The 16023-nt window shown below is 61.0% G+C and overlaps 1 protein-coding gene across 12 annotated transcripts in view; it reads right to left on the bottom strand.

The window, feature by feature from the left end:
- MEGF6 (multiple EGF like domains 6) overlaps positions 1-16023 on the bottom strand; it is a 124270-nt gene that overhangs the window by 82245 nt on the left and 26002 nt on the right. For 11 of the 12 annotated variants that reach the window (XM_055350398.2, XM_004024542.5, XM_063703302.1 and 8 more), the window contains one exon: positions 9539-9643. In XM_055350398.2, the coding sequence (XP_055206373.2) occupies positions 9539-9643 (105 nt within the window). Of the gene's footprint in view, positions 1-5300; positions 5394-9538; positions 9644-16023 lie in introns of those variants that run through there. The other variant, XM_063703341.1, reaches the window with a different exon arrangement.

Genomic DNA, 16023 nt, shown 5'->3' with positions numbered 1-16023 from the left:
AAGACTTGAGGTGCCCACTCACCAGGCAGCACGGGGGCAGCTGGGGGAGCCCACAGAAGCCCCCCACCCTGCAATGCCTGGGAGGGTCCGCCTCTTAATGTCTCCTGCTGTAATTATGTCATGAAAAGACCACGCTGTCTGTGAAGCCAGCATGGGAGAGGCCACACAACCCCACTGTGCACAGAGCCAAGGCCAGGGAGGATAGCATTAGCCCAGGAGAAAGACAGAGGCCCTTTTGTGGGTGGCAGGGAAGGGGGAGAACAAACCTGGTAATTAAACAATTCACTGCACAGACAGGAATCCCCTTCCCAGAGTCAGCCCTTTGAAAGACAGGCTGGATTCTGCAGGCGGTCTCAGTCTCCCCAGCTGTCCTGTCGAGGAGGTGGCCCAGCCTGAGCATAGCAAGATGGTCGTGGAGGGGCCACACCTGTCCCAGCAGACTGTCACGCAGGGACTGAGGCCAGAGAAGCCAAAGTCAGGCACCTGTCCCACCCACTCAACCCACTGCAGGCGGAAGGGGCCGCCTGGGACTGAGGCCAGTGAAGCCAAAGTCAAGCACCTGCCCTGCCCGCTCAACCCACTGCAGGCAGAAGGGGCCTCCCGGCAGGCACTGGCTCCCACGGGGAAGCGGTACTCGGGGGATTTCCAGGGGCTCAGTGCAGTTATAGGGGACGTGTGTGGAAAAGCCAAAGGCCACAGGGAAAGGATAGCCAGGCAGGCCGCTGGGCATGGGGTTTTCTGATTACCCAGAAACCAGGCAGAGCTCCTCAAAGCCTGGGACCTGAGGGCAGCCAGACAGGGTGAGAGTCAAGGAGGCATCTTCCGGCCCAGGTGCCAGGTGCTCTGTCCACCCGCCGGGGCACACCCGCTGCTCCAGCCCTGCTCAGCGGACAACCACTGCACCACCAACCTTGCCTCCAAGAAAGACCACGTGGGCCTGGGAATGTGAGGATAGGAGGCTGCCCCTGCCCTGCCCCTGCGCCGGGCCCTCACTGCCTGCAGGGCGTGAAGCCCACAACTGGCCTAGCAGGAAATCATCCTGCCCCCTCCACCGCCCAGCCTGGTACCAGGCACAGAGCCTGCCCAGGAGGCTAGTCATCCTCCCCATTCACATGGCAGAGGCTCAGCCCTCCCTCCAGCCATCCCCTGGGGCCACCCAGTCTCTCCCCTCCCCCAATCCCCAGGGACAGGGCCCCAGGGAGGCTGTGGCACACGGGGACACACACACCACAGCCCTATCTCCCCCTCTGAGCCGGCTCAGCACCAGCTTGTCTTCATGGCTGACACCTCCATGTTCCTCGGGGGCCTCCAGGGACCCCATTAACTGTGAGCACAGACAGCCATCAGCCTGGGGAGCAGGACACAGAGAGAGGGTCTGGGGGACCAGGGGTGGCCCTGGGCCATCCCACAAGGAGGGGACAGCCATGGCCAGTGGCTGGGTTTTCTGATGGTCCAGAAACCAGAGAGTGCTCCTCCAAGCCTGGAACCCAGAACAGCCAGGAAGGGCAGGAGTCAATGAGGCATCTCCCAGCCCAGGTGTCAGGTGTCCAGTGCTCATAGGACACAACCCCACCATGGAGGCCAGAAGCCTGTTCTTGCTCTCAGAGGACTCCCACCCCCGAGCACAGACAGCAGGAAAACACCGAGACCAAGGCCAGCCTGCCCCAAAGGCCAGAGAGCAAGGTTCCTGAATAAGGACATCCCCCCAAGACACGCTGGGTCCTCCCCAAGGGTGCTGGGTCCTCCCAGCTCCAAAGGCCAGAGAGCAAGGTTCCTGGGTGAGGGTGTCCCCCCAGACACACTGAGTCCTCCCCAAGGGTGCTGGGTCTTCCCCCCAAGTGTGCTGGGTCCTTCCTGCATATGCTGGGTCATTTCCTGGTATGCTGGCCCTGCTGGGTGTGCTGGGTACTTCCTGGGTGTGCTAGGTCCTTCCTGCATATGCTGGTTCCTTCCTGGCGTGCTGGGTTCTCCTGGGTGTGCTGAGTCCTTTCCAGGTGTGCTGGGTCCTTGTGGGTGCGCTGGGTCTTCCCTGGTGTGCTGGGTCCTCCTGGGTGTGCCGGGTCCTTCCTTCTCCGATTGGCAGGCACACAGCAGGTACTGGGAGCACCTGCCAGCCAGCCCTGGGCAGGCTCCATCTTGCAGAGAGAGGCCAAGGACCCTCTAGAAGCCTGGCTGATCCTTCCCTTGGTCCCTACCTGGGTGTGCTGGGTCCTCCTGGGTGTACTGGGTCCTTCCTGGGTGTGCTGGGTTCTCCTGGGTGTGCTGGGTTCTCTTGGGTGTGCTGGGTCCTCCCTGGTGGGCTGGGTTCCCTCAGGTGTGCTGGGTCCTTCCTGTGTGTGCTGGGTTCTCCTGAGTATGCTGGGTCCTTCCTGGGTGTGCTGGGTCCTCCCTGTGTGTGCTGGGTTCTCCTGGGTGTACTGGGTCCTTCCTGGGTGTGCTGGGTCCTCCTGGGTGTACTGGATCCTTCCTGGGTGTGCTGGGTTCTCCTGGGTGTACTGGGTCCTTCCTGTGTGTGCTGGGTTCTCCTGGGTGTACTGGGTCCTTCCTGGGTGTGCTGGGTCCTCCTGGGTGTACTGGATCCTTCCTGGGTGTGCTGGGTTCTCCTGGGTGTACTGGGTCCTTCCTGGGTGTGCTGGGTTCTCCTGGGTGTACTGGGTCCTTCCTGGGTGTGCTGGGTTCTCCTGGGTGTACTGGGTCCTTCCTGGGTGTGCTGGGTTCTCCTGGGTGTACTGGGTCCTTCCTGGGTGTGCTGGGTTCTCCTGGGTGTGCTGGGTCTTTCCTGGGTGTGCTGAGTTCTCTTGGGTGTGCTGGGTCCTCCCTGGTGGGCTGGATTCCCTCAGGTGTGCTGGGTCCTCCCTGGTATGCTGGGTCCTCCTGCGTGTGCTGCATCCTTCCTGTGTGTGCTAGGTTCCCCCAGGTTTGCTGGGTCCTCCCGGGTGTGCTGGGTCCCCCCGGGTGTGCTGGGTCCCCCCGCCAGGTAACCCCTAGTCCTCCCGGGGCATGCTAGGATCATTTCTCACACCAGACACAAAAAGCCTCCCCCAGGGTGGCCTCCTGGCTGAGCCAGCTCCAGGCCCAGATGGAAACCTTCTGCTTGTCTGAGCCTAAAGGTAAGCACGGGAAACAGTGCGGGGAGCCTGGAACTACAGCCCAGGACCAGGGTCAGGTTAACCCGAGGCCACATCCACAGGACAAAGCTGAGATGCCTCCCCAGGAATCAGTCCAGGCTGGGGCTGCTGCAGGCTGCAGGCCTCTGGACAGGGTCCCATGGCAGGGAGCAGGACTGGAGACAGCCCCAGCTCCAGCTCCAGCCAGGGAGTGCACAACATGGAGAGAGGCCGTGAAAAGAACATCCCTGCCCCAGAGCCCGCCCTTCCAGGAGCCCCGTCCTCCCCTCCCACCACTCCCTGGGGCACAGAGTCTGAGTCTGACAGCGGCAGCTCCCAGGCCTGACCGTGGCTGGTCGCCAAGAGCAGCCCTGGGTGGCGTCTGGAGCTCGGGCAAGGGGTCAGACTCCCACCCTCAGACACAGTGGGCAGCATTGAAAGGCAGCGGGGAGGGCCGCTTCCTCTCCATTAATCAATGGTCCCAGTTTAGAAACAGTCGCCCTGAGCCAACGCCAAGGGCTAAACGGGCTCAGGACACCACCCAGTCCTAGCCACCCAACCTTCTCCAAGGCTCTGCTTCCTGGCATAGCCTCAGGGCCCCAACAGCTGCCAGAGCCACCTCCAGCCCACACCCAAGAGGCCCACACCCGAGAGACCCCCACTGAGGGCCTCCTGCTTGAAGCAGGGAAACCGAGGTTTCCTTCAAAGGTGCAGGACTCAGAGTGGGCCTGGGTGCTGAGGCTCCAGGCAGGACCACTGATGTCTCTCCTGGCTTGGCAGGCACACAGCAGGTACCCGGGAGCACCTGCCAGCTGGCCCCCAGCAACGCCCAGCTCCATCTCACCGAAAGAGGCCGAGGACCTTCTAGAAGCTTGGCTGACCCTTCCTTCGTTCCCGACCCCGTACCTCGGGGCCAAAATGACTTTCTCCTCCACTCTGCTCCTCTGCTCCTGTCTCTGTCCTGTCTGGAAACTTGTCCGGAACAAATTGCACCTCCCAAACCTTCCCCAGCCCACAGGCCCACCTCCTCCAGGAAGCCCTTGGGGCAGCCAAGCCTCTGATGGGCATCACTGGAGCCCTGACCACTCACCTGGACCCAGGAGTGAGGGTGGCAACACTAGTGTGGTGGTGCCGGAGACCCGTCTGATCTGCCCCTTTGACTGGTGGCGGGGGGCGGGGGGCGGGGGGCGGGGGGTGGGGGGTGGGGGGGAGGGACTGAGGCCCAGAAGGGAATCAGAGCCAAAGGTTACTATTTATTTATTTATTTACTTATTTATCTATTGAGACAGGGTCTTGCTCTGTCAGCTAGGCTGGAGTCCAGTGGCGCAATCTTGGCTCACTGCAACCTCCACCTCCCGGGTTCAATCAATCCTCCTGCCTCAGCCTCTTGGGTAGCTGGAATTAGAGGCGCCCACCACCACGCCTGGCTAATTTTTGTATTTTTGGTAGAGACGGGGTTTCACCATGTTGCTCAGGCTGGTCTCCAACTCCTGAGCTCAAGTGATACACGTGCCTCGGCCTCCCAAAGGACTGGGATTACAGGTGTGAGCCACCACGCCTGGCTTGAGCCAAAGGTTCTTGAACCAAGAAAGTACCTAGAGGTGACCCAGGCCTCATTTCTCAGAGCCTGCCCTTGTCCCATGAGGTCAGCTGAGTCCAGATCAAGAGATCTGTAGAGACTTTTGTGACTTCGTGTACTACAAAAGACAAATCTATTAGGAGGTCATTTGTTCTCAGTAACTTTTTCTTGTTGGTCTTTTCATTACCAATTCTGAGCCAAGCCCAGGTCACCAGTGGGTGTTGGGGAAGGGGTGGGGGCATCCATCCACGCTTGCCAGAGCAGCGCACACAGGTGGGACCCAGGTGCAAAGGCAGGACGAGGCCAGGTTTTCAGCTGTGAAAACTGTTCCTGGTTGGTCTGATGAAACCGATACTCTGACGGGACCCCAAAGTCCTCCCAGGGACAGGGAAGGGGGTCTTTAGAGTCCCCCTCACTCCTTTGCAGACTCACAGGGCAAGGAAACTGGCAGTCCTGGGGGGTCTTCCAAACCCTGGACCACTCTGGGAGACTCCACATGGCAGCTGGGTGCTCTTGTGTAATTACCCCAAGAGCCAGGGTATTAGTCCGTTTTCCAACTGCTGACATACCCTAGACTGGGCAATTTACAAAAGAAAGAGGTTTAATGGACTTACAGTTCCACGTGGCTGGGGAGGCCTCACAATCATGGCAGAAGGCAAGGAGGAGCAAGTCACGTCTTATGTCTTACATGGATGGCAGCAGGCAAAGAGAGAGAGCTTGTGCGGGGAAACTCCCCCTTATAAAACCATCAGATCTCATGAGACTTATTCACTATCACGAGAACAGCACGGGAAAGACCTGCCCCCATGACTCAACCACCTTCCACTGGGTCCCTCCCATGACACATGGGAATTATGGGACATACAAGATGAGATTTCGGTAGGGACACAGCCAAACCATATCAGCTGGGGACAAAGTCTGCATCTGAGCCATCACAATGGTTGTCCCTGCCATGACTCCCACTTCCCGACCCTTCTGCCAGGCCCACTCCAGGCCTCACCTACATGGACTCACGCAACCTGCACAAAACATCGCCAAATCTCCTCCCTGCTGAACAGAAGGGGGACTGGGGTCCAAGAGGTGGAGTAGGTTACCCTGGTCACACAGGCACAGGCCTGGGGAACACCAAAGCCAGCCCTGGACAAAATGAGCGGCTGGCCCTGACTGTGACTGCGCCGAGGCCTGCACTGGGCTGGGGAAGCCTTCACTTCAGGGCCTGCCCAGGGCCGGGCCCTCCACCTTCCGGGCAGACAGGCCCGCTTTGTGCTCCCACGGCTCCTGCTGCTTCTGCGGAAGGGCTCCCAGGGCCTCAGGGAAACACTGCTGCAAAGTCCCCGCCCGCTGCAGACCCGAGACTTGCCATCTGGGCCAAGGAGGGAGAGCTGGTGCTGTGGGGAGCGGGGAGGGCTCCTTCCCCCCACTGCCCTCCATAGCTGCCCAGAGAGTTCCTGTCTCCCTCCCCCACTCCTTTGTTCAAATGAAATAATTTGGGGGAACCAGAAAATATGGCTTTCATTTTCAAAACTGGAATCAATTATAATTGGGGGGTTAGTTAAATATTCCCAGCTGCGTTTGAGCTCAGGTCTGCAGTCCCCAGACCCAGAGTGGAGGAGGGACAGGAAGGTGATGGTGAGAGGTCTCGGTGGGAGCACTACGGGCAGGGGCTACACCTGCAGGCAGCACCCCCTCACCCCTGGTCCTGCACACCTGGCCCTGCAAACCCGGCCTGCACACTCAGCCCTGCACACTCAGTCCTGCACACTCAGCCCTGCACACTCCACCCTGCATGCCCAGCCCTGCACATTCCACCCCTGCACACCTGGCCCTGCACACTCCACCCCTGCAGGCCTGGCCCTGCACATCCAGCTCTACACACTCCATCCTGCATGCCCAGCCCTGCACACTCCACCCCTGCACACCTGGCCCTGCACACTCCACCCCTGCACACCTGGCCCTGCACACTTCACCCCTGCACACCTGGCCCTGCACACCCAGCTCTACACACTCCATCCTGAATGTCCAGCCCTGCATAATTGAGCCCCGCACCCTCGGCTCTGCACACCCAGCCTCCACACCCTCCCCTTCTTCCGAGAGAGTGACCAGCGAGGAGGCCGGGCAGCCACCCTCCAGCTTCTCAACTGCCCCCTGTGAAGGCCACGTCTGCCCCAACTGGCCACTCTCCCAGGAGGCCTGCTCCCCAGGGGCCACAAGCCAGCCACAGGTGAGGATGCTCCTGCCCTGCAGGGGACCCTGCTCCCCTCTCCTCCAAAGCAAATCTCAACAGCTCCCCCGGGACCAAGGCTTGTCCCTGCACCAGGTGGCAGCATGGCCAGAAGGGAGCACATGGCACTCCTCAGACAGACCTGGCTTCAGCCCCAACTAGGCTGCTTGTGAGCTGAGCTCCAGCAGCTGCTGGGTCTCCTCAACCTTGCTTTCCTCTTTCATGAAGCAAATGAAGTGTGGAGTTGATGAGGTGACACAGGCAGAGAGTGGCCCAGAGCCAGGAGGGAGCTCCCAGCCTCCAGCCTCCCTGCTCTGCGGTGTGTTCCCACGGTGACTGGGGCATGGGGCTGCTGCTGTGGATGCTGAGCCCCGGGCCCAGGCACCGTGAGAGTCTGTGACACAGAAGTCAGAGCCAAGAGGCTGGCGGGGCACAGGGCACCTGAGTGCACCCCACCCCCAAGCACCCAAGCATGGGCATCTGAGCCCACTCCGCAGTGCTGGCCTGGGCCTGGGAAAGGCAGGCCCCTCCCACTGGGCATGGAACCCCCCAACAATGCCAAACCCCCAAAGATGCAGAGCCCTCGTCCCACGCCGGACACTGAGCCTCCACAAGACGCCGAGTTCCCTCACAGGGTGTGCAGCCCGCAGTGAGCCTCCTGCAAGCCCTGTGCCTGCCGGTGCCCCAGGGGCCACGCGTCAGGGTCTCATGGAGCAGGGGGCTCGGAGCTGGCTCCTGACAAAGATGAGGTGGGAGGAGGGGACTGACGGTGGGCAGAAGGCCAGCCCTGAGGGGGCAGGTCAGGTGTCCTCCGTCCCCTCCCAGAGGACACGGCCAGGAAAGGCCACCCCGCAAGGCCACCTCCTCCTCGCCCTCCCCTAGGAACAGAGAACACAGGAGGCTCTGCTTGGCTGACCAGTGAGCCACAGCCCCGTCCCGGAAACCTCCCCAGCCTGCACAGTCAGCCCTGGTATTTCCGCGTGAAACCAAAGTCAAGCGGCGCACATTGCCAAAAGATTAGACAAATGAGACGGAAAGGCCCTCGGGACATTTCTCAACTCCCACCTGTGGCCAAATGACAGCTCCCAAGAAGCCAAACGCGACAGTTGGAGCCCACTCCATCCTGTGTGGACCCCACCTGTCCTCGGAGCAGGGATGAGTCACCTCTGACCAGCCCACAGAGGGACCACAGGGAGGCCGGGCCAAGGCCTGCAGCCTGGATGTCACAGGGCAATGACAAGGCAGGGGCCCCGGGGGGGGGGGGGCCCTTTCGTCCACACGAGACAGACAGATCTCAGTCCATGGTCGCTGCAGCAGCCCTCCCAGCCACCCAGCATCCAGGAAGCAGCAGGCACTCGCGGTGACTCGGCAGGGGCTGTCCCAGCTAACAGAGGACATTCAATAAACCCTCCAGCACCAACCATCCGCCTTTCCAACAATGGCCAATGCCCCAGGCTGCTGGCACCCAGCTCAGAACTCTGGGGAGACCCAGCACCTCTGCAGAACCCCTCCTCAGCCCGGCCCCCAGTGGAACGTGGAGTGGGCAGGAGTGTCACCCAGCTCAGAACTCTGGGGAGACCCAGCACCTCCGCAGAACCCCTCCTCAGCCCGGCCCCCAGTGGAATGTGGAGTGGGCAGGAGTGTCACCCAGCTCAGAACTCTGGGGAGACTCAGCACCTCCGCAGAACCCCTCCTCAGCCCGGCCCCCAGCGGAACGTGGAGTGGGCAGGGGTGTCCTTTACAAACACGGGAACCTCCTGATTCATCCGATTTCCTCGAATCGCCTCCTGCTGCCTGCCTGGGCACCAGAGCGCATCTCTCACTCTGCCCTGGCATCTGCCTGGCATGGAGCCCCGGTGGCCACCACACGAGCAGTCCCAAAGCCCCAGGGCCACTGGGAGTGTTTCATGCCATCGGGACGGCCGTGGCTCAGGCTGCCTGAGGCCAGGATGAAGAAACCCGGGACAGAGCAGGAAGCCACAGAGGAAGGGAAGACTCCCGCTTCCCATGGCCCAAAGGAATCAGGACGAGGCTTTGCCGCTTTTCCCCGCATTGGCACGCACTTTTCTTTACAGAAATCCCGTCACCCCAGTAGCTTGCTTTCAGCCCATTCCCACTCCCTGCAAGCATCTCCTTCGCCACCAGCTCCTGCTTCAACCTGGTCTTCAGGGCCTGTGCGGGAGTCCCATTTACAGCTGTGCTGCGGTTACTCAACCAGTCGCCTTGGCTAAGACCCCCGGGTGTCCCCCAGCTTTTAACACTGAGGACAACGACAGTTCGGCAAGGTGGCAGCACAGCTGGAGACCCTGGGACCTGGCCACCCCCTGCCTTTCTAGGGGGTCAGCGTCCCCATTTATAAACAGCAGGGCTGGACGCGGTGGGCGCTGAGATGATATGCTTCACCGCCACCCACTGAGGGGGGTCTCTCAGGGTCACCCTTCCCCTCGACACCCTCAGAGGGGCTGCAGGGAACTGGTGGAGGGATTGCGGAACGTCCTCAGAAGAATGCCCGTTCACTCGGGGTGTCCCCTACACAGCTGTGCTGGGGACGGCCAGTGGCCGACACATCCCCGCCCCTTGCCCACAGGCTGGCCATGGCCAGGGCCTTGGTCCCCCAGGGGCTCCACTCACCATACTGACAGCGGGGTCCCTGGAAGCCGGGGGGACAGTGACACGGCTGGGCTGAGCCTGGCACACAACGGCCACCATGAAAACAGAGGCCGGCGCTGCACTCAGCTGTGGAGGGAAGGAGAAAATCGGTGAGAGGGGCAAGGAGGGGTGAGGCAGGGGGAGGTGAGGCCTGAGGGTCTCTCGGGCAGGCAGCCCACCCAGCCTGCCAGGTCCCCAGCCGCGTTCTCTCTGTCCTAGGTCACACATTGCCCGGCCACCAACGGAGGCTGGCGTGTCCCCAAACTCCAGCCACGGCCACATGCAGTTGGGGTTAGGCGGAACCCCTCTGGAGGGCAGTAAAGCCCTAACTCACTTCACCTAGATGGGGAGGAGCCAAGGGCATTTCCTGGGGAAGGTGGGCAGGGAGTGGGGTCTGGGAGGGGTGGGAGGAGGGAAGGTGGGGGTGCAGGGGGGAGGGGTGGGCTGCCCAGTGGTCAGAGCTGCACAGCTGCAAGGGCCGGCTGAGGACCCCCCTCAAGACCCTGATGGTAGAACCTACTAGGTTGGCCCCAGCCCCGGGAGGGGTGGCTCCGGCCCAGGCCAGTCAGACCCCAGGGAGGGGAGGCTCCGGCCCAGGCCAGTCAGACCCCAGGGAGGGGAGGAGGTAAGGTCCTGGCAGGTGGGGAGCCAAGTGTTGACAGCGGCTGCCCTGGGGCTCCCCGGGGAAAGTGAGGCCAGGGTGTGAGGGTGGAGGAGGCCACAGCTGGACCTGAGAGGCGAGGCAGGGGCTCTGGAGAGAGAGGGGCGCCTTGTGGCTTGGCAGGCAGCCCCGTTACTGACAGACCCACACTGCCTCGCTGCCCCCTCCACAGCAGGTGCCCCCCGGGGGCTCCAATACCAACTTCCTTCACCGGGCAGCCCCTACCCTGCACGTTACTACTTGGGAGGGCAGGGCCAGGGTAGGAGGGCAGGGCCAGGGTGGGATGATGGCAGGGCCAGGGTGGGTGGGCTGCACCTCACCCCTGAGGGGTGCTCGCCGGGTGACTGCACGGTCAGCGCAGTGACCTGAGACCCCCTGCCCCACCCCCGAGCCTGTGTGACCTGTGGGCTCAGTGAGTTTGTGTGTCACTCACAGCACCCCTGCCAGTAGCAGGGAGGGAAGCTCTAGACAGGGGGGCCCTGCCGGTGGCTGGGCTGGGGCTCCTGGGGTTCCCAGGCACAGGTCGTGTCAGCTGAGAGGAAGGACACTCAGGCACTCGTCGTCTAAGCAGCCCCAGACCAGGGGCTGTGCCTGGTGGGGAAACTGAGGCTCAGAGACTTCATTACCTGGCCTGGACCACAGAGTGAGCTATGACCGGCTCGGGCTTCAGGGCCTATGTGGCCATCCTGTTTACAGATATGCCCAAGGCCAGCACCCAAACCTGGACTTGGGGTCAGGAGGACCCGGCCTGGGCTGACACAGAGAAACACGGGTCCCTGTGAATGCTTCTTCCTCCCGCCCTCCTGCAATCACAGCCACTACCACTGCCCCAGGCATGGCGGCATCCCCTCCCCGCCTGGGCCCTCACACACATCTGGCCACATTCAGGCCCCACCAGCCTCTTCCCTCCAGCCAAACACCTGCAGCCTAAGGATGTGTCCAAACGCGATAGGGTGGGGGCCGGGGGGCTGCAGGGAAGCCGGATGGAAGTTGCCATGACCCTGAAGGAAGCACAGGAAATTCCCCAGGGACCGGGGACCAACCCGGGGCCCAGTAACAGGAAACATCCGTGTCCCAAGTGTCGAGGCCTAATGCCTGCTGACTTGTGCAACTGCAGCAGCAAGCCAGCTGTGTTTAGTTCCCACCATGAGGAAGGTTTTAGGTTTTCCTTGTCCTGAAGACCTCTAGCCCCAAATAGCTAAGACCAATCACCCCTGGGTGGGGAGCAGGTGCCGGCCTGGAGTCCACCCCTAGGATGCTGCCCTCCCCAGGCTCTGCTGAAGGACGGAAGGCAGGACCTGCCCAGATCTCGGAGCCTGGGGAAAAGCAGCCACTCACTGCCTCCCCTCTCCCACCCTGTTTCCCACGGGCTGGGCCCCACCCTCCTGTTCTCAGGGCCCCTCTCCTGGAGCCCGTGCCCACTACCCTGTGTCCCTCCCCTAAACCCCACACCCTTCCCTCCCTCCCTGCCCTCCCAGGAAGCATCTGCCTAAATCTGAAACAAAGGGGAAAAGGGGTGTGCTTCTGAAAATCCCAGCCAGATCCAGCATCCCCGCCGTCCCGGCTGAGGACACCGTCTCTCAAGGCAGGCGGAGCTGACTCTGCCGGCGGAGAGGGGCACACGGACCCTACCACAGGCGCACCCAGCAGGACACCAGGCCCGGGGCAGCCACTGCCCTCTCTTCAGTGTCCAGGACAGACATTAATCGTTGGTCTTCATCCTGGGCTAGAAGGAGGACACGGAGACCAATGATTAACGTCTGTCCCAGACTGGAAGGGTATGGCCACAAGATGTTCCCCGGACCCTGGGTCAGTCACTGGGATGAGCACACAGCGAATCCTCCTAGCAGCTCACCTAGCGGCTCAGACCAGGGGTCTGGGAGATAGCCCCGTACGCACTGGATCATTCACCTGCATCCCGTCCAAAGCCAGTCCAGTCGGGTCCACCCTCAGGGTATCTTGAACACACCCACGTCTCTCCACCTCGTCTCCGCCATGACACCAAGGCCACCATCATCTCCTGCCCGCTGCAGACGCCTCTTAGCTGGCCCCAGCTTCTCCTGCTCACTCTATTTCCATTCTCTACCCTGCTGCCATAGTGACTTTTTAGAATACAACTCAGATCTTGGTTCCCCGGTTGCAAACCCTTCACTGGCTTTCCATTGACTTGGCACAAAACCCCGCGGCCCCCAGATCCTCCCTATCAGACCCCCGTCCAGCTCCTGGCCTCACCCCAGACTCAGCTCTCCCTGCTTGGGGGCCTCCCATGAGAAAGCTGCTCTCTGTGTGGACAACTCTTCTCTTCCCCAAATGTCACTTCCACAGGGAGGCTCCCTAACCCGTCTCCAAATCAGAGTCCACAGCGCCCCGCTCTTGCCCCCTCTAGTGCCTCTCAACTGTGATTAGGCACTCAGTTGGGGTGACAGCTCACTTCCCATGCCAGGCCCTGGGCTCCCTGAGAGCAGCCCCCAACTCCATCTTGATCGCTGTCACCCACCCAGTTCCAACACTCAGGTGCACCGGCAAGCTTGTTGATGAACCGGTGAATGAATGAACAAACCACCGCATGGCCAGGCCAGCCAGGTGTGAGGGACCTGTGGATGCTCCTTGGGGAAAGGGAGGGTGCAAGGGGACGGAGGAGGAGGGCTGCCCACGGACTTGCTCCCAAGGGGTGGAAAAACACTAGGAGGCTCTAAAACAAAGATGCGCAAAGCTGCGCTCCAAACCGAGAGCAGGTGTTCCTGGTAGACACCCCCATGCCGTCAGCATCCCCTCCGCACTGCAGCATGTGCTGACAATGCACAGCCACCAGACAACGCACAGCCACCAGACAACACAGCCACCTGACAACGCACAGCCACCAGACAACGCATAGCCACCAGACAACGCACAGCCACCTGACAACGCACAGCCACCAGACAACGCACAGCCACCTGACAACGCACAGCCACCTGACAACGCACAGCCACCAGACAACACAGCCACCTGACAACGCACAGCCACCAGACAACGCACAGCCACCAGACAACGCACAGCCACCTGACAACGCACAGCCACCTGACAACGCACAGCCACCTGACAACGCACAGCCACCAGACAACGCACAGCCACCTGACAACGCACAGCCACCTGACAACGCACAGCCACCAGACAACGCACAGCCACCTGACAACGCACAGCCACCAGACAACGCACAGCCACCAGACAACGCACAGCCACCTGACAACGCACAGCCACCAGACAACGCACAGCCACCAGACAACGCACAGCCACCTGACAACGCACAGCCACCAGACAACGCACAGCCACCTGACAACGCACAGCCACCTGACAACGCACAGCCACCAGACAACGCACAGCCACCTGACAATGCACAGCCACCTGACAACGCACAGCCACCAGACAACGCACAGCCACCTGCAGCAGCCCGGCCTCCAGAGCTGTCGAGGGCCACGCCTCTCCCTCGTTCACAGAATGGGAACTGGCAGTGAGGACCATGGCCATTTGCCGGCTGCCCAGCTTCCCAGGCATCTGCTCTGGGGTGAAACTGGGCAGGTCTGCCTCAAATTCCTAGACCTAAGGCTGGGAGGGCCCTTAGAGGCATCCGGGGTGCCACCGGCGCAGGACGACAGGTTTGGGGAGGGCATGGCGGCATGTCCAGGCCATGTCTGTAGCCTCTTTAACGCCCCCCACTTTCTCACATTGGACTGAACCACAAGCAAACGCCTCTCCCAGTGGCTGGAGCTCATTTCTGGAATCGGGTTAACTGTGGAAAGGGGACTGGATTCCTCTCCAGGGACTCGGTTCCTGTAGGTGAAGACCTTGGGCCCACTTCTCTGGAGCTGCCGCTTGGCCAGAGCCCTTGGCAACTTTTCTTCCTGCCCCTTGAACAACCCAGCCATCCTTTGGGAAGTTGGGGTGACTACCAGGCGGATCAAGCCTTCCTCTCCTCCTTCCTTGCCCACCACCCTGGCTCTCCAAAGGTGATCGCTGGAGCAGGGGCAGTGCACCCAGAACCTTCCAGAAGGAGCTCCAGCTGCCACTAAGCATCACTCTGGACTCTGGTGACTGGCACCACGTCTGTGCCTCATGGCCTGTGTTCCCCCACACCAGAGTCCCAGGGCAGGCCCACGTCCCCTCACCATGCACCAGCAGAAACCTCCAGGGGACAAGGACGGAGCCAAGGATCAGGGACTCCTGCCCCTTCTGCTGAGGACACTGAGCAGTCCCCAGGCCTGCATCTGAGACGGTAACCACAGAATCCAGGGTAGGTCTCTGCCCCCAAGCACCGGGGAGGCATGGGTGGGCGGTAAGGCCGCTGCCCTCAGCACCTGCACACCCCCTGGATGGGGCTCCCAGCCCGGAAGTGCCTGGGGACTCTAAGGCGTCACTGGGCTCCCCACCCAACACCCTACAGGGCAGCTCTTGTGCTGAAGAGGGAAACAGAAGGAAGTTCTGGGCCAGGTGTGAGGATGGAGCTGCAGCCATGAATGGGAGCGGGTGTAGGTGTGAGTGACACACGTCCTGTGTGTGGGAGTGAGTGACACGTGTCCTATGTGTGAGTGTGAGGACACATGTCCTGTGTGTGGGTGTGAGGACGTATGTCCTGTGTGTGGGTGTGAGTGACACAGGTCCTGTGTGTGGGTGTGTGGACACGTCCTGTGTGTGGGTTTGAGTGACGCATGTCCTGTGTGTGGGTGTGAGTGACACAGGTCCTGTGTGTGGGTGTGTGGACACGTCCTGTGTGTGGGTTTGAGTGACGCATGTCCTGTGTGTGGGTGTGAGTGACGCATGTCCTGTGTGTGGGTGTGTGGACACATCCTGTGTGTGGGTGTGAATGAGGACACTTGTCCTGTGTGTGGATGTGTGGACACATCCTGTGTGTGGGTGTGAGTGACACATGTCCTATGTGTGAGTGTGAGTGACACGTCCTGTGTGTGGGTGTGAGTGACACATGTCCTGTGTGTGGGTGTGAATGAGGACACTTGTCCTGTGTGTGGGTGTGTGGACCCATCCTGTGTGTGGGCGTGAGTGACACATGTCCTATGTGTGAGTGTGAGGACACTTGTCCTGTGTGTGGGTGTGACACATGTCCTGTGTGTGAGTGTGTGGACACACGTCCTGTGTGTGGGTGTGAGTGACACATGTCCTGTGTCTGGGTGTGAGTGAGGACACACGTCCTGTGTGTGGGTGTGAGTGACACGTGTCCTGTTGGTGTGTGGACACGTCCTGTGTGTGGGTGTGACACGTCCTGTGTGTGGGTGTGAGTGAGGACACTTGTCCTGTGTGTGGGTGTGTGGACACATCCTCTGTGTGGGTGTGACACATGTCCTATGTGTGTGAGTGAGGACACTTGTCCTGTGTGTGGGTGTGAGTGACACATGTCCTATGTGTGTGAGTGAGGACACACGTCCTGTGTGTGGGTGTGAGTGACACGTGTCCTGTTGGTGTGTGGACACGTCCTGTGTGTGGGTGTGAGTGACACATGTCCTGTGTGTGGGTGTGAGTGAGGATACTTGTCCTGTGTGTGGGTGTGACACATGTCCTATGTGTGAGTGTGCGTGAGGACACTTGTCCTGTGTGTGGGTGTGACACATGTCCTGTTGTGGGTGTGTGACACATGTCCTGTGTGTGGGTGTGAATGAGGACACTTGTCCTGTGTGTGGGTGTGAGGACACATGTCCTGTGTGTGGGTGTATGGACACGTCCTGTGTGTGGGTGTGTGGACGCATGCCCTGTGTGTCGGTGTGCGGACGCATGTCCTGTGTGTGGGTGTGAGTGACATATGTCCTGTGTGTGAGTGAGG

The sequence above is a fragment of the Gorilla gorilla genome, chromosome 1 (assembly GCF_029281585.2).
Source record: "Gorilla gorilla gorilla isolate KB3781 chromosome 1, NHGRI_mGorGor1-v2.1_pri, whole genome shotgun sequence".
In the NCBI taxonomy this organism is placed as follows: domain Eukaryota; kingdom Metazoa; phylum Chordata; class Mammalia; order Primates; family Hominidae; genus Gorilla; species Gorilla gorilla.
This window is presented reverse-complemented; position numbering and strand designations above follow the sequence as displayed.